A 25,411-nucleotide genomic window follows, 5' to 3' on the forward strand; every position below is an offset into this window, starting at 1 on the left:
CTTCATGCACCTCCTGCTCTTTTCCCTTGGCTGGGAATCTCCTTCCCAAGGAGATTTACGGGATTTTTTGCTGTGTTAAAGAAGCTTTTATAAATGTAAGTTATTATTACTGCGTGTTAGCGATTTATGTGGCGCAACACTGCCACCTACTGGCTGCTGGACATGTGACTGACACACAAGATGCAAGTTAGTCACGCAGAGAGAGCAGGGAAACCCCCAGGGCTGATCACTGAGTCTGTGCTAAAGGATTTGGGAAAGATTTGGCTAAAGGGCTTCCTAGTCCAGAAGGAGGAAAAAAAATCAGCTGAGGTCCTCATTCCTGGCCACAGCTCAGTGTCCCCAGATAAGAGCAGAACTGGCCCTCAGCTGTGATGCCCTTCATGACGCAATAGCCTGCTGCCCACCCACTGTTCAGGTATCAGGCATCCACCCAGATACCACGTGAACCACATCTGGGCCTTGCATGGCAATACCCCACCAGGGGTAAATTGCTGATTGAATTGCAGTAGTCACTGCTGTAACGTAGAAATTGGGGCAGCCAGTTTGTGCGCAGCAAGATCCCACAAACAAGCATGTGATAGCGACCCGATTGTCTGCTTTAATGATGTTGATAAAAAGATAAATATTGGCCAGGACACACCCACTCTTCATTAAAACACTGCCACAGGATCACTTAACTCCAACCTAGAGAACTGACAAGGGGCTGGATTCTCCGATCTCGCCCGCAGCTGGGATTTTCCAGTCCTGCTGCAGTGAACAGAGATTTTCCATCCTCACTGCAGTGGGGGCAGGGGATGAATGGCTGGAGAATTCCAGCCAAGGCCTTAGTTCATTTTATTTATTTGTCACAAGTAGTCTTACATTAACGCTGCAATGAAGTTACTTTGAAAATCCCCTCGTCGCCACACTCCGGCGCCTGTTTGGGTAACACTGAGGGAGAATTTAGCACGGCCAATGCACCCTAACCAGCACATCTTTCGGACTGTGGGTAGAAACTGGAGAACCCAGAGGAAACCCACGCAGACACGGGGAGAACGTGCAAACTCCGCACAGACAGTGACCCAAGCCAGGAATTGAATCCGGGTCCCTGGCGCTGTGAGGCAGCAGTGCTAACCACTGTGCCACCATGCCGTCCATAGTTTAGCACCTCACCTGAAAACCAGCACCTCTGACAGTGTCGTACTCCCTCAGCACCGCGCTGGGGATGCCAACCTTGATGTTCCACTTTTATGTCTGGCCATACCCTTTGGGCTCGGAGGCAAGAGTGTTACCCACTGAGTCACAACCTCCAAGTCACTCACCATCCTGACTTGGAAATATATCGCCGCTCCTTCACTGTCACTGGGACAAAATCCTGGAATTCTTTCCCTAACAGCATTGTGGGTGTACCTACACCACAGGGACTGCAGCGGGTTCAAGAAGGCATCTCACCACCACCTTCTCAAGGGCGATTAGGGATAGACAATAAGTGCTGGCCTGGCCAGTGAATCCCATATCCTACAAAGAATGAAGAATAATGCAGCACAGGAACAGGCCCTTCGGCCCACCAAACCTGCACCAATATGGAGTTTCTATCCCTCTGCTTGTCTCCCGTTCATTTGTCTATCAAGATACACCTTGAACTAATGTGCCTGCTTCCACCACCTCCTCTGGCAGCGCGTTCCAGGCACCCATCGTCCTCTGTATGAAAATCTCCCCCACACGTCTCCCCAAAACTTTCCCCCTCTCACCTTAAACCTGTGCCCTCTTGTGGTGTACCTTCCCACCCTGGGAAAAAGCCTCTGATTATCCACCCTCTCTATGCCTCTCATAATTTTATAGATTTCTATCAGGTCGTCCCTCAGCCTCTGTCTTTCCTGTGAAAACAATTTGAGTTTCTCCAACTTCTCCTCATCCCTAAACCCTCCAGACCAGGCAACATCCTGGTAAACCTTCTTTGCATTCTCTCCAAAGCATCCACGTCCTTCTGGTAGTGTGGCGACCAGAACTGCGCACAATACTCCAAATGTGGCCTAACTAAAGTTTCATACAGCTGTAACATAATTGGCAACATTTATACTCGATGCCCCGGCCGATGAAGGCAAGCATGCTGTCTGCCTTCTTGACCACCTTATCCACCTGCGTTACCAGTTTCAGGGATCCGTGGACCTGTACGCCCAGATCCCTCTGTATGCCAATGCTCCTATGGATTCTGCCATTTACTGTCTATTTCACACCTGAATTAGATCTTCCAAAAATAGAATAAGCATCATACAGTTGAGGATTGTCCCAGTGTTGGGTGAAATCTGGACGCACCGTCTCCCAGCAAGGTGGGCATTACTAAGATGTGGGGCGGCATTCAGGGATTGGACTGTACCTTCTCGGATCGCGGTGCACGGAGCCCCTTCTTCATGTTCCAAGCGGATTTCCTTCAGTGCCACCAGGTTTTCCGTTAACTTGCTTCTGCCCTTAAAGACTGTGGCGTAAGTTCCCTGAAAGAACAATGTGGAAATGCTGAATGAGATGACGGGGAGAAATTGTGGGTTTTTTCTCTGTAGAGCAGGAACAATGGGACTAATTGGCTCCAAAGAGCCAACAATGGGGCAGCACGGTAGCACAGTGGTTAGCACTGCTGCTTCACAGCTCCAGGGACCTGGGTTCGATTCCCGGCTTGGGTCACTGTCTGTGTGGAGTTTGCACATTCTCCTCGTGTCTGCGTGGGTTTCCTCCGGGTGCTCCGGTTTCCTCCCCCAGTCTAAAGATGTACGGGTTAGGTTGATTGGCTATGCTAAAATTGCCCCTTCGTGTCCTGGGATCCGTAGATTAGACGGATTAGCGGGTAGGATATGGGGGTAGGGCCTGGGTGGGATTGTGGTCGGTGCAGACTCGATGGGCCGAATGGCCTCTTTCTGTACTGTAGGGTTTCTATGATTTCTATGAATGTGTCGAATAGTCTTATTCTGTGATTGTCGGAGATCCAACCGTACCATCTACAAGGTGCACATCAACAACTTACAAAGTGCCTTGAACTGTACCTCGCAAACCTGCCACCTCTACCATCTAGAAGGACAAGGGCAGCAGGCAGGTGGGGACACCACCAGCTGCAAGTTCCCCAGGTCCGATCCTATAGCTGTGAGAGGGTGTGGTGAGGGGTGATAGCCCGAGTGTCACAATCCCAGAAAGATCAGCAAAATTCCTAGGGATATATCGGATGAATAATCATAGAAATCCTACAGTACAAAAAGAGGCCATTCGGCCCATCAAGTCTGCACCGACCACAATCCCTCCCAGGCCCTACCCCCATATCCATCCACTAATTCCTCTAACCTACACATCTCAGGACACTAAGGGCAATTTTTTTTTAGCATCGACCTAACCTGCACATCTTTGGACTGTGGGAGGAAACCGGAGCACCCGGAGGAAACCCACGCAGACACGAGGAGAATGTGCAAACTCCACACAGACAGTGACCCAAGCCGGGAATCGAACCCAGGTCCCTGGAGCTGTGAAGCAGCAGTGCTAACCACTGTGCTACCGTGCCACCCCTGGTTAGGAGGCTGATCTGGATGCTCTTGCAAGTTTACATGTAATTTCTCAAGAGAAGAACTGGGCACGGTGGCACAGTGGTTAGCACTGCTGCCTCGCAGCGCCAGGGACCCGGATTCGATTCCCGGCTCGGGTCACTATCTGTGCGGAGTTTGCACGTTCTCCCCGTGTCTGCATGGGTTTCCTCCGCGTGCTCCGGTTTCCTCCCACAGTCCAAAGATGTGTAGGTTAGGTGGAATAGATTACAAAAGCAGGGAAGTCATATTGGAGTTGGATAGATATTTGGTGAGGCCACAGCTCGAGCACTGTGTGCAGTTCTGGTCGCCACATTATGGGAAGGATGTGATTGCTCTGGAGGGGGTGCAGAGGAGATTCACCAGGACGCTGCCTGGGATGAAATACTTAAGTTGTGAAGAGAGGTTGGATAGGCTTGGGTTGTTTTCATTGGAGCAGAGAGGGCGACCTGATCGAGGTGTACAAGATTATGAGGGACATGGACAGAGTGGATAAGGAACAGCTGTTCCCCTTAGTTGAAGAGTCCCTCATGAGGGGACATAGGTTCAAGGTGAGGGGCAGGAAGTTTAGAGGGGATGTGAGGAAATGTTGTTTACCCAGAGGGTGGTGACGGTCTGGAATGCGCTGCCTGGGAGGGTGGTGGGGGTGGGATGCCTCACATCCTTTAAAAAGTATCTGGATGAGCACTTGGCACATCATAACATTCAGGGCTATGGGCCAAGTGCTGGCAGATGGGATTTGGTGGGAATTCAGGTGTTTCTAATGTGTTGGTGCATATTCGATGGGCTGAAGGGCCTCTTCTGTGCTGTGTGATTCTTTGATTCTATGAACCTGAAAATGGAAAGTGGGTGAAGACCTTTATTCAGTTCAGTGATCGGTTGAACTCACCTCTCCCAGCTTGTCCAGTTTAACGTAGGTCTCCAACTTCCCAAATCCAATGTCGGACTGCAAGAAAGGAAACTCAAGTCAATTCAAATCACTTCACTGAAAAAATATAACGTTTTACCCTTGTGAAAGCCAGTGATGATGCGACGGCCAAACCTTTGAAGGGCAATCATCGTTGCAACAGAATACAAGGCGGCACGGTAGCACAGTGGTTAGCACTGCTGCCTTACAGCACCAGGGACCTGGGTTCGATTCCTGGCTGGGGTCACTGTCTGTGTGGAGTTTGCACGTTCTCCCCGTGTCTGTGTGGGTTTTCTCCAGGTGCTCCAGTTTCCTTTTACAGTCCGAAGATATACGGGTTAGGTGGATTGGCCCAGGCTAAATTGACCTTTCGTGTACAAAGATAGAAACATAGAATATAGAAGCAGGAGTAGGCCATTCGGCCCTTCAAGCCTGCTGCTCCATTCATTATGATCATGGCTGATCATTGAATCATAGAATCTACATTGCAGATGGGGGCATTCGGCCCATCGAGTCTGCACCGATCACAATTCCCACACGGGTCCTATCTCCTGTAACCCCACATATTTACCCTCCTAATCCCCCTGACACTAAGGGTCAATTTAGCACGGCCAATCAACCTACCCCGCACATCTTTGGAGTGTGGGAGGAAACTGGAGCACCCGGAGGAAACCCACGCAGACATGGGGAGAACGTGCAAACTCCACACAGACAGTGACCCTAGGCCGGAATTGAACCTGCGTCCCTGGCGCCATGAGGTAGCAGTGCTGACCACTGTGCCACCGTGCCACCCATGTCAGTGAGGAGAAAACGCCAGAGGTTCTTGTCAGTGTGAAGATGAAAACGCCAGAGGTTCACCATCAACAGTTCCGACTCCAGCTGCCTGAATTTTAGGAATTTTGTGTTGGTTTGGGATGATTGGGACTTTCTGTGAGACAGGGAAGAGGCTCCAAATGTCGGTGACAGGGATGTGTACAAGGTCAGTAAGTAGATGAGATCTTCAAATCCTCTTTTCCCCCACCGGGCACCGCTCCCTCTGGGTAAGGAGCGGTTACTATCGAGGCTGCCTGTGATTCCATGAACTATGTAATGAATGGAAATCACCACTTGGTGGCAATGTGCACCACTGGCTTGAAATCAGCATGAAACAATACTGAGGCTAACTTTGACTGAAAGGCTGCTATAATTGGACGAAGAGGCAAGAGTGCTCCCACTGAATAAAACCTAATAGAGCCTGGGGACTTACATAGGAACAGGAGGAGGCCATTCAGCCCTTTAGGCCTGTACTAGCATTCAATTACAAGGCTGATCTGCGGCTAACTCTATCTTACCCACTTCAGTTCTGTAACTCTCAAACAATAACGTGGAGTTTGCACGTCCTCCCCGTGTCTGCGTGGGTTTCCTCCGGGTGCTCCGGTTCCCTCCCACACTCCGAAGATGTGCAGGTTAGGTTGGTTGGCCATTGCTAAATTGCCCCTTAGTGACAGGGGGATGAGCAGGGTAAATGTGTGGGGTTATGGGAAGAGGGCCGGGGTGGGATTGTGGTCGGTGCAGACTCGATGGGCCAAATGGCCTCCTTCTGTACTGTAGGCATTCTATGATTCTTTGAATAAAAATCCATCTGCTGTGTATCTTAAAGTTTAAAAGTTTATTTATTCGTCACAAGTAAGGCTTACATTAACACTGCAATGAAGTTACTGTGAAATTCCCCTAGTCGCCACACTCCGGCGCCTGTTCGGGTCAATGCACCCTAACCAGCACGTCTCTCAGACTGTGGGAGGAAACCGGAGCACCCGGAGGAAACCCACGCAGACACGGGGAGAACGTGCAGACTCCGCACAGACAGTGACCCAAGCCGGGAAAACTGATTTGATTTGATTTGATTTATTATTGTCACATGTATTAACATACAATGAAAAGTCTTGTTCCTTGCGCGCTATACAGACAAAACATACCGTTCATCGAGGAGACGAGAGAGTGCAGAATGTAGTGTTACAGTCATAGCTAGGGTGTAGAGAAAGATCAACTTGATGTAAGGTAGGTCCATTTAAAAGTCTGATGGCAGCAGGGAAGAAGCTGTTCTTGAGTCGGTTGGTACGTGACCTCAGACTTTTGTATCTTTTTCTCGATGGAAGAAGGTGGAAGAGAGAATGTCCGGGGTGCGAGGGGTCCTTAATTATGCTGGCTGCTTTGCCGAGGCAGTGGGAAGTGTCGACAGAGTCAATGGATGGGAGGCTGGTTTGCGTGATGGATTGGGCTACATTCATGACCTTTTGTAGTCTCTTGTGGGTTTGGGCAGAGCAGGAGCCACACCGAGCTGTGATACAACCAGAAAGAATGCTTTCTATGGTGCATCTGTAAAAGTTGGTGAGAGTCATAACTGACATGCCAAATTTTCTGAGTCTTCTGAGAAAGTAGAGGCATTGGTGGGGCTTTCTTAACTATTGTGTCGGCATGGGGGGACCAGGACAGGTTGTTGATGATCTGGACTGTGTGCTTTGCCTTGTTTTCACACAGTTCCTTGTGCTTGTGGTTGTTGTCACACAATCTCCTTGATTTTGGAGGTTTTAGAAGATCAAATGCAGCTGGCTTTTTATCACGAGGTAATGCAGGAGAGGTCTTGGTCGTGACGTGTGTGGTATTCCAGGAGGAATTTGTTGAATAAGCGAACCTTGTTCTTTGGTCGATTTCAAAGTATGTTTCATGGTTTGGATGAAGCATTCTGCGAATCCATTAGTGGCAGTTTAATGTGGTGTGGATAGAATGTGTTGAATTGTGCTTTCTTGTCTGAAGTTCTCAAATTCATGTCAGACAAACTGAGGTCCGTTATCGCTTACCAGCTGTTCATGAAATGCAAAGAGACTAAACGCTTCCCCCAGCTTTTCAATGGTCTTCTCAGATGAAGCAGATGTCATCACAATGACCTCTGGCCATTTGGTGTGAACTTCAACAGTTGCTAAATGTCCTTCAAAATCCACATGCACACATTGCCAAGCCTCTTCAGGCCACTCCCATGGTGCAACAGGGTCAAGGGGTGACAAGCTTCTGACCTTTGCACATGTTCTAACTTTTTCTTCAATCTCAGCATCAAGTCCGGGTCACCAGAAATAACTTCTTGCCATTTCCTTCATGCATACGACTCCTCAGTGACCTCCGTGTAGCTTCTCCATTTCCTCAATGGTGGGAGAATAATCACTCTGACCACAAACCACTCTGTCACGAATGGTATCATCAAGTACATCTCCAAATTCACAATGTTCTACAAGTCTTTGAGGCACGGCAACAAATTGCGTGATTGGCTCTCCCTCCTCTGGGTTTCTTTTATGGAATCTAAAGCGCTCAATGATCACCAAGGGTTTCGGTGAAAAATATGCCTGCAACGTTTCCACAATTTGCTTTACATTTTAGTGCCTGGCTTTATCAGGTCGCACAAGACTGCGGAGGAGAGGAAACATTGCACCTCCCATCATGCTCGGGAAAGTGGGCACCATAATATCTTCATCTATTTTGTTCACCAGCACAAAAACAATCAAAATCATAGAATGAGGAGGTTGAGGGGAGACTTAATAGAGGTTTATAAAATGATGAAGGGGATAGATAGAGTGAACGTTCAAAGACTATTTCCTCGGATGGATGGAGCTATTACAAGGGGGCATAACTATAGGGTTCATGGTGGGAGATTTAGGAAGGATGTCCGAGGTAGGTTCTTTACTCAGAGTGGTTGGGGTGTGGAATGGACTGCCTGCAGTGATAGTGGAGTCAGACTCTTTAGGAACATTTAAACGGTTATTGGATAGGCACATGGAGCACACCAGGATGATAGGGAGTGGGATAGCTTGGTCTTGGTTTCAGATAAAGCTCGGCACAACATCGTGGGCCAAAGGGCCTGTTCTGTGCTGTACTGTTCTATGTTCTATGTTCTAATCCCTACAGTGCAGAAGGAGACCATTCAGCCCATCAAGTCTGCACCGACTACAATCCCACCCAGCCCCTATCCCCGTAACCCCATATATTTACCCTGCTAATCCCCTTGACACTAAGGGTCAATTTAGCATGGCCAATCAACCTAACCCGCACATCTTTGGAGTGTGGGAGGAAACTGGAGCACTCGGAGGAAACCCACGCAGACACAGGGAGAATGTGCAAACTCCACACAGAGAGTGACCCAAGCCGGGAATTGAACCCGGGTCCCTGGCGCTGTGAGGCAGCAGTGCTAACCACTGTGCCACCCATGCTCAGTATAAGAGCTCCGCTTTTCCACATTTTCATCAAAAGCTCCAACGATGAAGGAAGATCCCACCATTTTTACTCACGCAGGTTTCCCGTATGCACATTTCGCAACCACATTTCCATCAACCACCTCGGTTTTCTTATTTACACAAGGCACTGATCTGAGCTTCAGTCTGTCACTTGCTCCAGACAGCTCTAGAATCTGTTTCCCGAGTATCTTTTACTCAAGTCCACACTAGCCAACTGATCTTCCCCACAGACAACAGTGTGGCACAGGTGAAAAGTTTCCTTCTTTCTGACTTTTCTTTGCTTCAACTTCTTCTTCCGAGTGGTTCAGCAAGCGCACGTCCTTTATCCTCGTCGCCAGTTTTGTTTGTGTATTTGGAGAATGACACTCAAGATCACTCGATAAACTCAGTAAATGTATTGTGGGGTGTTCTCTCTCTCATATCAGCTACTTCTCTGTTTCCTGCTCTACGTCACATTGTATCACTTCCTTGCATACATTACTACAGCAGGGCTGTACGGTGAGCCAAGAGGGACAAATATATAACACTATCAGTTTCAGTTTTTAAATGATCAGGTGGCCACCCGGCCTCAATAGCTCTTTAGTGGAGAACGTTCCGGATTTCCACTACCATTGTCTGAAGAAGTGTTCCCTGGCATCACCCCTGAACAGCCTAGCTCTACTATAATGTTCTGCCTCCTTGTTCCAAACTCACCTTGGATAATTATTTCTCTCCTTCTGCTCCATCAATTCCTTTAAGTACCCTAAATCCTCTCAATTAAGTCACTTCTAAATACTAAAGTGAGACATTCTGTTCCACCAGCTACAGCAGTCATAGAATCATAAAATCCCTACAGTACAGAGGGAGGCCATTTGGCCCATCGAGTCTGTACTGACCCCAATTCCACTCAGGCCCCATTCCCATAACCCTCATTTATCCTGCTAAACCCTCTGACACTAAGGGGCAATTTACCACGGCCAATCCACCTAACCCGCACATCTTTGGACTGTGGAAGGAAACCGGAGCACCCGGAGGAAACCCACGCAGACGTGGGGAGAACCTGGGAACCTTGCCAAGCATGGGCAGGGAAATTTTAATTACTTTTTGTCAGAAGGATCCCATAAACCATGTATAAATCTCAGCAAGACCTCATGTACTCCGCCTATTATCTTACGCACCTGAATCAGATCACCCCTTAATCATCTAGACTCATGAGGCTAGTTGGTACATGGAATAAAAACAGCAAATATTGGAAACTATCAGCAGGTCAGGCAGCATGTGTGGGGATAGAAACCGTCTCCGATCAATGACCTTTCACCGGATGCTGCCTGAACTGCTGTGCAGTTCCAGCATTTTCTGTTTATATTTCATGTTTCCAGTGTCTGCAGTTATCCTTGCCCGAGTTGATGTCTGATGTTCTCCGCTCACAGGTTCCATCTGTTGTGATGTTGCTGTGATGTGCACCAGGCTGAATAGGCTCCAGCGACGGTGTAATGAAAGGCAGGAGCCTCCGACTGACTCACCAGCGAAGCCCTCCGGGACGTCCTGCTCAATGTCTTGGGAAGGGGCGGGCTCTCCAGCTGCAGCTTCTGCAGGAATTCCTCTGGGAGTCGAATATCCATTGGCAGCGACAGCCTCTTGCTGAAGTCCTGGGGTGGCGGGGATTGGTGGGGGGGGGGGGGGGGGGGGGGTAGAGGAGGAAGAGAGAACACAGTTTATTTATTCATAGGATGTGTACATCACTGGGGCAAGGTCACCATTTGTTGCCTTTGAACTGAGCGGCAAGGAAATGGGGAATGGGTAGGGGGGGGGGGGGGGGGGGGGGTGGATTTGAGACCCGGGAGAGATCAGCCATGATCTGATTGAATGGCGGAGCAGGCTCGAAGGGCTGAATTTTTGCCGATTCTGCTGCTAATTCCCATGTTCCTATGTTAAGAATCAGCCACATTGCTGTGGGCTCTGGTGTCACATGTAGGCCAGACCAGGTAAGGACGGCAGATTTCCTTCCCTCAAGGACATGAGTGAATCAGGTGGGCTTTTACGATATTTGACAATGGCTTTCATGACTTTTAATTCCAGTTTCTTCATTGCGTTCAAATTTCACCATCTGCCGTGGTGGGATTGGAAACCCGGATTCCTGGGGCATTCCCCTCGGTCTCTGGGTTACTCATCCAGCGACAATACCATTACATCACTGCCTCCTATTTCGTTTGAGTGTTGAATAAACACCAGCATGAAGTGGTTGGGCCAAATGGCCTATTTCTCTGCTGCACTTCTTGTGCATTTAATTTCACCCCCACTTGGAATATCTGAGGCGAATGATGGAGATTCTTTAAGGGGAAGCTAAATGAACATAAGGAGAAGAAAGGATGTTCTGATAGGATTCGATGAAGAGGCTGGAGTAGAAAAGCCAACATAGATCAGTTTGGTTAAATAGCCTGTTCTATGCTGTTAATTCTGTGCAATTGCCCTGTGGCAACCCAAATCCCAAACTTCAAGAGTGGCTCTCAACATAGATGACATTAATATCTCACCTGTAACCTGGTAAATCATCCCAAAGTAATTCTCAAGAGCGTTCTGTGAGATAATACTCTGCCTTTAAGAGATTAATTTGTCATGTTTCTGTGCAGGATGTTTTTAGCAGAACCTTCCATTTTATCGGTGCCATTGGGTCTATATCCAGCAGCCCTGTCTTGTTACCGCAGCAGCATAATTGCTCCTAATTGCTAGAATGCTTGTTTTACACTGGGCTAATGCTGTTCTGCTGTTCTTAGTGTTCCCCAGGGATTTTGCAGAGTAGAGCTTGATTGGGTTGATTTACAGGAATATCAGGTGACTGGGTGGAGCTAGGCTCACACAAAGAAATCAACTCAGTTGCTTTTTGGGAACTGTGGAAAGAAGAAGTAGCTTTGAGTCTCTGAGGTCTGGAGACTGGGTTCTATCAGAGACCAGATTTATTTTCTGAAGTTCTGCTGCTTGAGAATATACCTTTCTCTGGAGGTTGCTGTGTGAGAGTCAGAAGACAGGTGTCTGTCTGGACCTCTGTCCAGAGGTGTTAAAAGGCTGGAAATCTAGCATCCATGTAAACATATCTGCTTTTGGTGCTAACTGGGTCTGGAAAAGGGAATGATGTCTTTGGGGGAGACTACTAAATTCGAACACTAGAGATAGCTAGCTGTTAAGAATTATACTTTGTCATGTTTAAATATTGTAATTGATAAAAGTTCTGCTAATTCTTTTTGCTATATTCGAACTGTGTTTTTAAATAAAGGTTGTTTTGATAAAAGCTTCCTGGTGGGTCACTTGAATCATACCTGGAGTGAAACATCCTATGTTCACCCTAATGCCTAAACCAAATGTAAAAGTTAGGATCTCGACTAACTTCATAAAATACCTTGGAGTGTCTGATCTAGTCACCGAGTCAGGTAGGGAGATATTAGGACAGATGATCATAGAATCATAGAAACCCTACAGTGCAGAAGGAGGCCATTCGGCCCATCGAGTCTGCACCGACCACAATCCCACCCAGGCTCTACCCCCATATCCCTACATATTTACCCACTAATCCCTCTATCCTACACATCTCAGGACACTAAGGGGCAATTTTAGCATGGCCAACCAACCTAACCCGCACATCTTTGGACTGTGGGAAGAAACCGGAGCACCCGGAGGAAACCCACGCAGACACGAGGAGAATCTGCAAACTCCACACAGACAGTGACCCAAGCCGGGAATCGAACCCAGGTCCCTGGAGCTGTGAAGCAGCAGTGCTAACCACTGTGCTACCGTGCCGCCCTCAAAGGTAACTTTAAACAAGAGGCATAAATGAGGAGAGAGGAAGGCAGTGGTTTCGGGAGAGAATTCGCAGCTGAGAATACATTCTGAGGATTTGCTTTTTTAGGATTATATATTACAATCTCTATAGATAACTTTAAAAAGAACTTCCAGTTACTGGCTGAAAGAATGTCATGACAAGATTTTAAAACTTTCACCGTAAAACAAATTAAACATAGAAACATAGAAGATAGGAGCAGGAGGAGGCCATTCGGCCCTTCAAGCCTGCTCCGCCATTCATCACCATCATGGCTGATCATCCAACTTGGCTTCCATCTTCCATCAGTTTCACCTCATCCAAAACACTCCTGCCGTATCCTAACTCGCACCAAGCCCTGGCAATAATGGAGGGGTTTCAGAATGTGAATTTTAAAATCAAGACATTGCTGGATCAGGAATACATGGCAGGCCAGCAAGCATCGAGGTGATAGGTGAACAGGGCTTGGTGTGAGTTGGGATATGGCAAGATTATTTTGGATGATGGAAGATGGAGGCTAGCCAGGAGACCATTGGAATATCTGAGAGCAGCTACACCACCATGTGTCCAGCCACTGATGAACACGTTGGCCTGAGGTGAGAGACTATTTTGTACCTCCATTGAGAACCTGCGCTGTCGGTGATTCCTATAACGCAGGGGATTCGGAGAATGGCCATCTTCTGATGTCACCCGGTCCGTATGAACATTCAATGTCAGTGGAAGATTCTCATGTGCAATATCTAAGTAAAGGAAACAAATAACTCATTAACCAGGACTGAGAATACATTCATGAGGATTCACTTTTTAGGATTTACTTATTACAATCTCTATAGAGATCTTTTAAAAAAGAACTTCCAGTTACTGGCTGAAAGAATGTCATGACAAGGTTTTAAAACTTTTACTGTAACAAATGAAACATAGAAACAAAGAAGGTAGGAGCAGGAGGAGGCCATTCGGCCCTTCAAGCCTGCTCCACCATTCATCACGATCGTGGCTGATCATTCAACATGGCTTCCATCAGCTTCACCTCATCCAAAACACTCCTGCTGTATCCTAACTCGCACCAAGCCCTCTTCCCCCATCACCCCTATGGTCGTTGACCTGCTTTCTCCCCATAATCTTTGATCCCATTCGCCCCAAGATCCCATATCTAGCCACCTCTTGAATACATTCAATGTTTTGGCATCAAGTCCTTCCTGTGGTAATGAATTCCACAGACTCACCACTCTTTGGGTGAAGAAATATCTCATCTCCATCTCTTACCCATTTCGCCAGACAGGAATAAACAGTTGCTGCCGTTCCCCCAGGCATTCCTTGAATGTTTGCCATTGCCTATCCACTGTCATCCCTTTAAATAACTCTCCCCAATCTATCAAGGCCAACTCAGGCCTCATATCCTCATATTTCCTCTATTAAGATTCAGCACCCGAGTCTCCGAATCAACTACTTCACTCTCCATCTTGATAAAAAATTCTATCATGTTATGGTCACTCATCCCCAAGGGGTCTCCAACAATTAGATTGGCCATGATTCCCTTCTCAGGACATACTACCCAGTGACTGAAATACTATCAACGAAGCACTATTTTCCTTTTGTTGGTAACTTACACTTCGAACTACAGAAAATTATATTCCTTTTTATACCAATCACCCATCGTGTTCTCCCCTGCACTACAGTCCTTTTAGCAAACAGCCCAGAGTTGTTCCCAGGTTTCAGTAGGTTCCTGTATCTCTGCTTCACCGAGTAGTATCTTCGGGTGACTGTCTCCAGGTACTTTTCTCAGATCTCGATGAGTTTCTTCCACCAACAGCAATAAAGCCTGTTCCGATCATTCTGCTTCTCCAGCCATGCAAGGACCCATCTCCTGGAACCCTTAAGACGGCTGCAGGATGCAACTATTCGACTAGAGACTGTCTCCCTCCTGCATCTGGCTGTGGTAGCCCCCAAAGCCAAGTAGTCTTTTCTGACCACTTCATGTTACTGCCTGCCTGTGACATTGATTAATTTATAGGGAAGCCTGTTACCTGATCTCAGAAATGACTTTCTCTATCCTCTTCCCCGTGGCAGTGTGAAACACATTATCCTGGCATCCAAATGGAACTAATTAGTTAATTTTGACTCCCAAATCCCTTTCAACTTTGAAGTAAATGAACAGTTTACAGCACAACTGGTTATAACCCACTACCTAACCTACACATCTTTGGACACTAATGGGCAATTTCGTATAGCCAATCCACCTAACCTGCAGATCTTTGGACTGAGATAGGAAACCGGAGCACCCGGAGGAAACCCACTCAGACACGAGGAGAACGTGTAGACTCCGCACAGTCACCCGAGGCTGGAATTGAACCAGTGTCCCTGGCGCTGTGAGGCAGCAGTGCTAACCACTGTGCCATCGTGCCGCCCTTTGAACAGTACGTTACAGGTAGTACACCATGCACTGTGAGGTGGGGGTACAAGGCAAAATATCAAGTGGGCATCTGGGGAAATCAGCCATACTGAGCTATCTATATATATTTATACAAACATTTATATATATGTACACGCACACATATATATATCATAGGAGCATAGAATCCTACAGTGCAGAAGGAGGCCCATGGGTCTGCACCGACCACACTCCCACCCAGGCCCTAGCCCCATAACTCCATGCATTTACCCTGTGGTAAACCACTGTCGTGCCTTCGGCACGGTTGAGCTGTATATATTGTTGCCACTACTGTTCATATATGAGACACTCCCTGACACCTTTAATTCGGCTGCACCTTTAGCTGGAGGCTCCGCCCTCAGGGTATAAAGGCTGCAGCCCTCCCCCTCCGGCCTTCAGTCGGGAGGTCCACATGCTCAGTATTGTTCTGGTTATTGTCTGTTCCACATCGTTCCTTTTAGCGAATAAAAGCCTTCTGTTCCTGGCAACATCAGCCTTGTCTATTTATCAGACGCGCATCATACCCTAGCTAGTCCCCCTGGCACTAAGGGGTGATTCAGAACGACCAATCCACCTAACCCGCACATCTTTGGACTGTGGGAGGAAACCGGAGCACCCGGAGGAAACCCACGCAGACGCGGGGAGAACGTGCAAACTCTGCACAGACAGTGACCCAGGCCGGGAATTGAACCCGGGTCCCTGGCGCTGTGAGGCAGCAGTGCTAACCACTGTGCTGCCACAAGTCTAGGGCAGAATGGAAATGATTGACTAATTTCCCATCAATCATGCCTGGAGATTGAACTGCAATCACTGGTTGTGATTGGTTTTTTGTGGATGATTTGTATTAAGTGACTATCTCCACTCACAGAATTAACCCGGCTGTTATTTGGAAACCCTATTTCCTGCAGTTCTGGACTTTAAAAACCTTTCAGTCCGGAGTTTGAAGAGTTTGTAAATTAAAAACACCAGGCCTGCTCCCCCGTCTCCATCTGATTACCTGATACATCAGTGTCAGTATTGGTTCTGGATGATGTTCACACTGTGCAATCTATTTGAGCGAACATTTTAGAAATGCATCCAATTCCCGAGTGTCAGAAATGACTTTGGGTTTCTCAGACACAAGAGGAATCCCACAAGGATGGCAGAGCGGATCGCTATTAATAGACTGTAGACCTCGCCAGATGTGATTACTTTCCACCTCTGCTGGAAATCGCACGGTGTGTTTGGTGGGCAAATTATGTTTTAATCAGAGAAAAGCGACACCTCTGCCTGGCTGCCGCTCTTTTTACATTAACGGTGGAGAAGAAGGAGAAAGAGTGAAGCCTGGATCGTGACTGATGCAGGTGTTGCTTATGGAGGGGTTGGTAGGTAGCCAAGGAGAATCAGCTTTAAGGACATGATTACGAAAAAACAGTCGGGTCAGACCAACCACTTGCCAAGATTTGCTCTTACAACAATGACATAACTCATCAGAGGCCGGTTGCCCCTTCACCAGATTCCCTTTATTTACAAACTCCATTCCATTCCTAGGCTGCTTCAGATACAATGTCAGAATCCGGAGTTCCAAAAGACCTGACACTCCCATTTGGATATGCAGGCAAGGCTCCCTGATGGGGCAGGCAGTTATGACCTCAATCAGGGAGCTCATACTCCAAGAGCTCAACCTCATGGGGAGGCGACGGCCTAGTGGTATTATCGCTGGACTATTAACCCAGAAACTCAGCTAATATTCTGGGGAACCCGGGTTCGAATCCCGTCACGGCAGCTGGTGGAATTTGAATTCAATAAAAAAATATCTGGAATTAAGAATCTGCTGATGACCATGAAACCCATTGTCGGAAAAACCCATCTAGTTTAGGGAAGGAAATCTACCATCCTTACCCGGTCTGGCCTACATGTGAGTCCAGAGCCACTGCAATGTGGTTGACTCTCAACTGCCCTCGGGCAATTAGGGCTGGGCAATAAATGCTGGCCAGCCAGTGACGCCCTCGTCCCACGGATGAATAAGATATGGGCTTTGTTGAAGTCATTACAGGCCACAGTTGATCCGGGACAAGTCCCTCCACTTACAGCACTTCACCCTCCTGCGGTGCTTCACAGGTGTGGAATCAGTCAAAAGGACCTGATACCAAGGGGGTATTAGGACAGGTGACCAAAAGCTTGGTCAGATTGGTAGGTTTTGAGGTGAGTTTTAAAAGGAGCAGAGGGAGACACAGGTTGAGAGTTGGGGAGGGAATTGAACAGCTGAGTGCCCAAGATAGTCAAAGGCCCTGCCATCATTGGCAAGGGAAATTGGAGAAAATATTTTATGTAATTTAATTTGATGAAAAAAAGCAGTATCAGCAAGAGGACCCAAAAAATGTTTGTGGAAGTCAGACAGGGTAAGGCTTCAGCTGCGTGGTACTATAGAAATTAATTGACTAGATGTTGGTATATAGCTGGGGAGACACAGCCTCAGAGGGGTTGGAACGGTATATAGCAACACCGTTTTGGCCGTGTATACAAATCTGAGTGGCAAATACCGAACGCACATTCCAGTTAAAGTACTTCAAATCCTTTTTAAGTTTCTTTATTAGTGTCACAAGTAGTTTACATTAACACTGCAATGAAGTTGCTGTGAAAATCCCCTAGTCGCCACACTCCGGCACCTATTTGGGTACACTGAGGGAGAATTTAGCATGGCCAATGCAGCTAATCAGCATTGTTTCGGACTGTGGGAGGAAACCGGAGCACCCGGAGAAAACCCACGCGGATACGGGGAGAACGTGCAGACTCCACACAGACAGTGACCCAAGCGGGAATCGAACCTGGGCCCCTGGCACTGTGAGGCAGCAGTGCTAACCACTGCGACACCGTGCCGTCTGTAATGTCGTATCCAAATCACCACAGCTCTTCAGGACTGCGCTGGAGTGTCAGCCCGGATGTTTGCTGAAGCTTCTGAGTTGGGACTTGATGCACGGCCCCTGCCTCAGAAGCTGATGTGCTGCTCACAAAGTGTTCTTTCCACTTTCCCTGCAGCCAATTGGATGAAATATTAACCCAAGGCGCTGTCTACCTGTTGCAGTGGCTCGGGTGAATGGGATATTATCACCAGACTATTAATCCAGGAGGTGAAATTTCAATTCAATAAAAAATATCTGGAATTAAGAGTCTACTGATGACCATAAAACCATTGTTGATTGTTGGAAGAACCCATCTGGTTCACTAATGTCCTTTAGGGAAGGAAATCTGCCGTCCTTACCTGGTCTGGCCTACGTGTGTCTCCAGAGCCATAGCAAGGTGGTTGACTCTCAACTCCCTCGGGCAATAGGGATGGGCAATAAATGCTGGCCAGCCAGCGACACCCATGTCCCACGGATGAAAAAAAGAGGATCCCATGGCATTGCTCAAAGATGCATAAGGAGCTCACAATGTTGACGGGGAAGACTGGGAAAGGCCTGGAAGTGGTTGTGTGTGAGGTATTTCGAGATGTTTCAGACAGTTGTGTGAACCCCATTGTAGGAGGTCTTCTTTTGTCATCACCCTCAAGCACTCTCAGATCCGGAAGGTGGGTGGAAACAACATGGACCTGCTTCTCTTCCCAACATTGTGGCTTAACCCCACTCTCAGACAATTTGTGGAATTTTCCACCAGCGGGATTTTCCGCTCCTGCCAAACTCAATGGACTTTTGAATGGCTCGCCACATTTTCCAGCCCCACCCACTCCATGATGGGGCCACAAAATCCAGCCCCCTGTGACTGCAGTAGCACCGTTTCTCACTTCCCGATTAGACATCCAGGTAACCCCCCATTAATTTGGTAATTCCATCGCAATCAAAATTCCAAGCAATTGTGTACATTGCCACACACTCCGGAGTGGGGTTATCAACCCTGGTCGAGTATATTCCTGCAGGTCACGTGACCTCCTGCCTCTAACTGTTCCACCCCCACACATCCCATTTGCCACCCAGCAAATGGATTATCATCAGCCCCGCCTTCCCACACCAACAGGAAAGGGAAGTCCACTCATCTGAGGAAGGAGCAGCGCTCCGAAAGCTCATGATTTCAAATAAACCTGTTGGACTTTAACCTGGTGTTGTGAAACTTCTTACTGTCATCAGGAATAGTATCTATTAAACCTCATCATTTTGAAAACTTGCATCATATCTCCCCTGAGTCTTCTCTCCACCAAGTATCACAGCCCCGGCATCTCTAATCCCTATTCTGCTAGAGCCTCAATTTAAGGTCGAAACGCCACTGGGAACTGATGTGATTGGCCCTGCCACTGTAATCAATAACCATCCACTCCATCACTGACCCACTACGAATGCAATGTATATAAACTGCAAAATGTGCTGAATCACTTAGCTCCCTGGCCTCTTACTGAGAAAGACAAGACAGAAATATCAAGAGGGATAGATTCCACTCCTTCACCCCAAAGCTGTGGAGATCCTTTAGTTCGACCACCGGTCGAAATATCACGTCCAGACTCGCCAAAGCCTGCCCACCATCCACAAGGCACAAATCAGGAGTGTAATGGAATGCTCTCCACTGACCTAATGCCATAGAGTCATAGAGGTTTACAGCATGGAAACAGGCCCTTCGGCCCAACTTGTCCATGCCGCCCTTATTTTTTAAAACCCCTAAGCTAATCCCAATTGCCCACATTTGGTCCATATCCCTCTATACCCATCGTACCCATGTAACTATCTAAATGCTTTTTGAAAGATAAAATTGTACCCGCTTCTACTACTACCCCTGGCAGCTTGTTCCATGATGTGGAGATGCCGGCGTTGGACTGGGGTAAACACAGTAAGAAGTTTAACAACACCAGGTTAAAGTCCAACAGGTTTATTTGGTAGCAAAAACCACACAAGCTTTCGAGGCTCTGAGCCCCTTCTTCAGGTGAGTGGGAATTCTGTTCACAAACAGAACTTATAAGACACAGACTCAATTTACATGAATAATGGTTGGAATGCGAATACTTACTTAAGTATTCGCATTCCAACCATTATTCATGTAAATTGAGTCTGTGTCTTATAAGTTCTGTTTGTGAACAGAATTCCCACTCACCTGAAGAAGGGGCTCAGAGCCTCGAAAGCTTGTGTGGTTTTTGCTACCAAATAAACCTGTTGGACTTTAACCTGGTGTTGTTAAACTTCTAGCTTGTTCCAGACACTCACCACCGTCTGTGTGAAAAAATTGCCCCTCTGGAAACTTTTGTATCTCTCCCCTTTCACCTTAAACCTATGCCCTCTAGTTTTAGACTCCCCTACCTTTGTGAAAAGATATTGGCTATCTAGCTGATCTGTGCCCCTCATTATTTTAAAGACCTCTATAAGATCATCCCTCAGCCTCCTACGCTCCAGAGAAAAAAGTCCCAGTCTATCCAGCCTCTCCTTATAACTCAATCCTTCAAGTCCCGGTAGCATCCTAGTAAATCTTTTCTGCACTCTTTCTAGTTTAATAATATCCTTTCTATAATAGGGTGATCAGAATTGCACACAGTATTCCAAGTGTGGCCTTACCAATGTCTTGTACAACTTCAACAAGACGCCCCAACTCCTGTATTCAATGTTCTGACCGATGAAACCAAGCATGCCGAATGCCTTCTTCACCACTCTGTCCACCTGCGACTCCACTTTCAAGGAGCTATGAACATGTACCCCAAGATCCCTTTGTTCTGTAACTCTCCCCAACCCCCTACCATTAACTGAGTAAGTCCTGCCCTGGTTCAATCTATGAAACTGCATCACCTCACATTTGTCTAAATTAAACTCCATCTGCGATTCACCAGCCCACTGCCCAATTGATCAAGATCCCGTTGCAATTGGAGATAACCTTCCTCACTGTCCACTATGCCACCAATCTTGGTGTCATCTGCAAACTTACTAACCATGCCTCTTAACCTGGATGAGTTGCAGCTCCGACAACACTCAATAAGTTCGACACCATCCAGGACAAAGCAGTCCATTGAATGGGACCCCATCCACCATCTTAAGCACGCACTCCCTCCACCACCAACACACAATGGCAACGGGTTGTGTACCGTCTGTGAAAATCCACTGCAGGAAACTCCCTTTGACAACAACTTCCAAACCCACAACCTCTACCATCCGGAATAATAAGGGCCACAGATACATGGGAACACCATTGCCTGCAAGTTCCCCTCCAAGTCACACACCATCCCAACTCGGAAATATATTGTTATGGCCGCACTGTCACAGGGTCAAAATCCTGGACCTCCTTCCCCAGCTGCACTGAGGGTGTACCTACACCAGGTGGACTGCAGAAGACGTTTGGAAGAACAATTAGGGATGGGCAACAAATAGAAACCATAGAAATCCTATAGTGCAGAAGGAGGCCATTTGGCCCATTGAGTCTGCACTGATAACAGCCCTTTCCCTGTAACCCCACATATTTACCCCGCTAATCCCTCTAATCTACACATCCCAGGACACTGAGGGCGAATTTAGCATAGCCAATCAACCTAACCCGCACATCTTTGGACTGTGGGAGGAAAGCAGAGCACCCGGAGGAAACCCACGCAGACACGAGGAGAATGTCCACACAGACAGTGACCCAAGCCAGGGAATCGAACCCAGGTCTGTGGAGTTGTGAGACAGCGGTGCTAACACCACTGTGCCACCGTGCTGCCCATTGGGAACAGTTTCTCTTAACTGGCATTGCCAGCGATATTCACATCCCATGAATGAATGAAAAAAATGCAGCATGAAAAGATTATGCAGATGTTTTTTCCATTACAAGGATGGACAAAGGAAGATGGCATTAAAATGGGGCTGAATTGTTCCTCCGCACCCTGGTCCAATTACCTCCCACCCTCGAACCTGACCTCAGCTTAAGACTTCTGCTAGTCCGAAGAGAGTTTGACAAGTATGTACCTGAAAAGTTAAAAGTAGTATATGACGTCTGACCAGTTTGTATATCCCCTTCTAGAAATGTGTTTGGTTTCCAGTTTACCTGTCAGTTCAATGTTTGGTCAGTAATGGGATGATGTTAATTTTGGATCAAATGTTTTCTGACTGTAACTATTGTTGATCAGATGAAAGGTCACTTCACTTAATATTAGAATCATCTTTCTACCAAAGTCGGAGATTTTTAGTGTTACTTTAGGGGTAGATTTTGCGAATAGTCATCTGTTTGAATGGTTCCTTGTCTGCCAATACCGTCAGTTGGGGAAAATATTGGTTGACCCCCACCCAATACAGTGAAAAGAGGGAAAAGCACGGTGGCCAGTGGGTTATCCTGATTCGATATCCTTGGGGAACGGAGAAGGAGCAAAGGGAACAGAATCAGAGAGTGAAGAGCAGTAACGGGCGACAAGGTGGCACAGTGGTTAGCACTGCTGCCTCACAGCGCCAGGGATCTGAGTTCCATTCCAGTCTTGGGTGACTGTCTGTGTGGAGTTTGCACATTCTCCCCCCGGTCTTTGTGAGTTAGAATAGAAGCCCAACAGTGCAGAAGGAGGCTATTCAGCCCATCGAGCTTGCAACGACAACAATCCCACGCAGGTCCTATCCCCGTAACCCCATGTATTTACCCTGCTCAACCCCCTGACACTAAGGGACAATTTACCCTGCTCAACCCCCTGACACTAAGATGGCCAATCCACCTAGCCCGCACGTCTTCGGAATGTGGGAGGAAACCGGAGCACCCGGAGGAAACCCACGCAGACGTGGGGAGAACGTGCAGACTCCACACAGTCACCCAAGGCCGGAGTTGAACCCGGGTACCTGGTGCTGTGAGGCAGCAGTGCTAACCACTGTGCCACAGTGCTGGGTTTCTTCCGGGTGCTCCGGTTTCCTCCCACAGTCCAAAGGTATGCGGGTTAGGTGGGTTGGCTATGCTAAAATGTCTCTTAATGTCTCAAGATGTGCAAGTTAGGGGGATTAGAGGGGTAATTAGCTCTGCCCAAAACCACAAGCAACTACAAAAGGTCGTGAATGTAGCCCAATCCATCACGCAAACCAGCCTCCCATCCATTGACTCTGTCTACACTTCTCGCTGACTCGGCAAAGCAGCCAGCATAATTAAGGACCCCGCGCACCCCGGACATTCTCTCTTCCACCTTCTTCCGTCGGAAAAAAGATACAAAAGTCTGAAGTCACGTACCAACCGACTCAAGAACAGCTTCTTCCCTACTGCTGTCAGGACTTTTGAATGGACTTAAGTTGATCTTTCTCTACACCCTAGCTATGACTGTAACACTACGTTCTGCACTCTCTCGTTTCCTTCTCTATGAACGGTATGCTTTGTCTGTACAGCACGCAAGAAACAATACTTTTCGCTGTTTGTTAATACATGTGACAATAATAAATCAAATCAAAATCAAAATATGTGGGATAAATAGGGCCTGGGTAAGATGGTCGGTCGGAGAGACCGTGCAAACTCGATGGGCCGAGTGGCCCCCTCCTGTGGTGTAGTGATTCTATGAATGGGAAACTCGAGATCTGACGCAGAGAAAGGCAGTTCTTTAAATAATGAAAGGGAACTGGTGATGATGGGCACGGAGGTGGACAAAATTTAACAGCAATGAACCTTCCAAGAGATTTTTCACAGTTAGCAGGTGAATGCTAATGATTGTCAATTCATCACCACATGGGATGCATGCATGATTTATTTTAATTGTCTGGCTGCTGTTTATTAATGCTTATTTTTGTCAAGCAGAATAATGGGAATTGGGATATCAAAGGAAATGGATGTGGGACTGCTCACAATTGCTGCCAAAAAGCTTTTACAATTCAAAGAGTATTCTCTCTGCCCACATCCCTTTGATCGTGAAGATTAACACTTGTACCACACAGAGCCCGAAACGTTAACCCATTTAGTGTCAGCGGACGACATTTTTTTCAATGGTGAAATGTAGACAAGAGGCTGAGACCCAGAGTGTGGAGCACAGCCCCGAGGCTGGAGAGAGTGTGAGAGGAGACGAGAGGAATCAGGGAGTTACAGAAAGCCAAACATGGCCAAGCATCGAGGGTTATAGATGAAAGGAAGACGGGCAGATTTTTTGTCATTCATAGAATGTGGACATCACTGGTCAGGCCAGCATTTATTGCCCATCCCTAATTGTCCTCGAGATGGTGATGGTGAGCTGCCTTCTTGAACAGCTGTAGTCCCTGTGGCATAGGTACACCGGTAGTCATGATGTGGAGATGCCGGCGTTGGACTCGGGTAAACACAGTAAGAGTTTTAACAACACCAGGTTAAAGTCCAACAGGTTTAATTGGTAGCAAATGCCATTAGCTTTCGGAGCGCTGCTCCTTCGTCAGATGGAGTGGAAATCTGCTCTCCCGATCTTAGCCCCAGCCGATTAAACCCTCACCCATTGATCAACCCCCCCCCCCCCCCATTCGCTGGCTCGGCCGATCAACTCCAGACACCTCTATTTTTGGCCCGACCGATCCCCATTCACCCAATCGCCGCCCTGGCCGAGCCCCACCCTATCGAGTGCAGAGTTTTCCCCTTCCCTCCCCACCATGGAACTCCCCGTTCCCCCCCCACCCCCTTCAGGCCCTGGCCCCTCAGGCCCCAGCCCTACCCTGACCACCCAGGGGGCTTCCAAGATCGAGAGCAGATTTCCACTCCATCTGACGAACGAGCAGCGCTCCGAAAGCTAATGGCATTTGCTACCAAATAAACCTGTTGGACTTTAACCTGGTGTTGTTAAAACTCTTACTGCATAGGTACACCCACAGTGCTGTTTGGGAGGATGTTCCAGGACTTTGACCCGCCGACAGTGGAGCAAATTGAGATGGTTCTAAGTTGGGATGGTGAGTAATCTGGATAAGAAGTTTCAGGTGGTGGTGTTTCCATGCATCGGCTGCCCTTGTCCTCCTGGATGGCAGGGGTCACGGATTTGGAAGGTGCTGTCGAAGGATTTGGTAAGTTGTTGCAGTGCATCGTGTAAATGGTGCAGCCTGGGAGTGAGACTATTGGCTCATCCCATCCATCCATCGGTGTGGTGAGTTGGTAAGATTGGGTGAGAGGTGAAAAATCGACTTTGTGCCCATAAAGGGCGTGGAGGTGATTTCAATATTTACCACTGGCAAGGATCACATATGGTCCCCACAAAGGGGATCTGACATGATGGCTTTGCCAGTGGGACTGGAGGCCATTGAAGCCCCCTGGGTGGTCAGGGTAGGGCTGGGCAATGCCCCTTGGGCAGTGTCAGTCTGGCAGTGCCAGCCTGGCACCCTGGCACTGCCCACTGGGCAGTGCCAAGAGGATGGGGCCTAACCAGCACATCTTTTGGACTGTGGGAGGAAACCGGAGCACCCAGAGGAAACCCATGCAGACACGGGGAGAATGTGCAGACTCCACACAGACAGTGACCCAAGCCGGGAATCGAGGCCAATGGAGAATGCCATTCTGTCAGCCTCGCCCACCCCGTTTCTGGGGTGGGCAAGGTGGTAAAATTCCAGCCATGATGCCTTTCTAAACTAATGACCCTTTGCCTCTACGTGGTCTGGATCCTTCTCGTCATGT

The 25,411-nt window shown here is 47.8% G+C and overlaps 1 protein-coding gene across 1 annotated transcript in view; it reads right to left on the bottom strand.

The window, feature by feature from the left end:
- Positions 1 to 25,411, bottom strand: part of LOC144511769 (cyclin-dependent kinase 18-like) — a 123,139-nt gene that overhangs the window by 39,456 nt on the left and 58,272 nt on the right. The window contains exons 3-6 of the mRNA XM_078242038.1: positions 13,111 to 13,235; positions 10,208 to 10,333; positions 4,429 to 4,485; positions 2,357 to 2,471 (exon numbers count right to left, since the gene is read on the bottom strand). Of these exons, the coding sequence (XP_078098164.1) occupies positions 2,357 to 2,471; positions 4,429 to 4,485; positions 10,208 to 10,333; positions 13,111 to 13,235 (423 nt within the window). The remainder of the gene's footprint in view (positions 1 to 2,356; positions 2,472 to 4,428; positions 4,486 to 10,207; positions 10,334 to 13,110; positions 13,236 to 25,411) is intronic.

Source organism: Mustelus asterias, chromosome 25 (assembly GCF_964213995.1).
Source record: "Mustelus asterias chromosome 25, sMusAst1.hap1.1, whole genome shotgun sequence".
In the NCBI taxonomy this organism is placed as follows: Eukaryota; Metazoa; Chordata; class Chondrichthyes; order Carcharhiniformes; family Triakidae; genus Mustelus; species Mustelus asterias.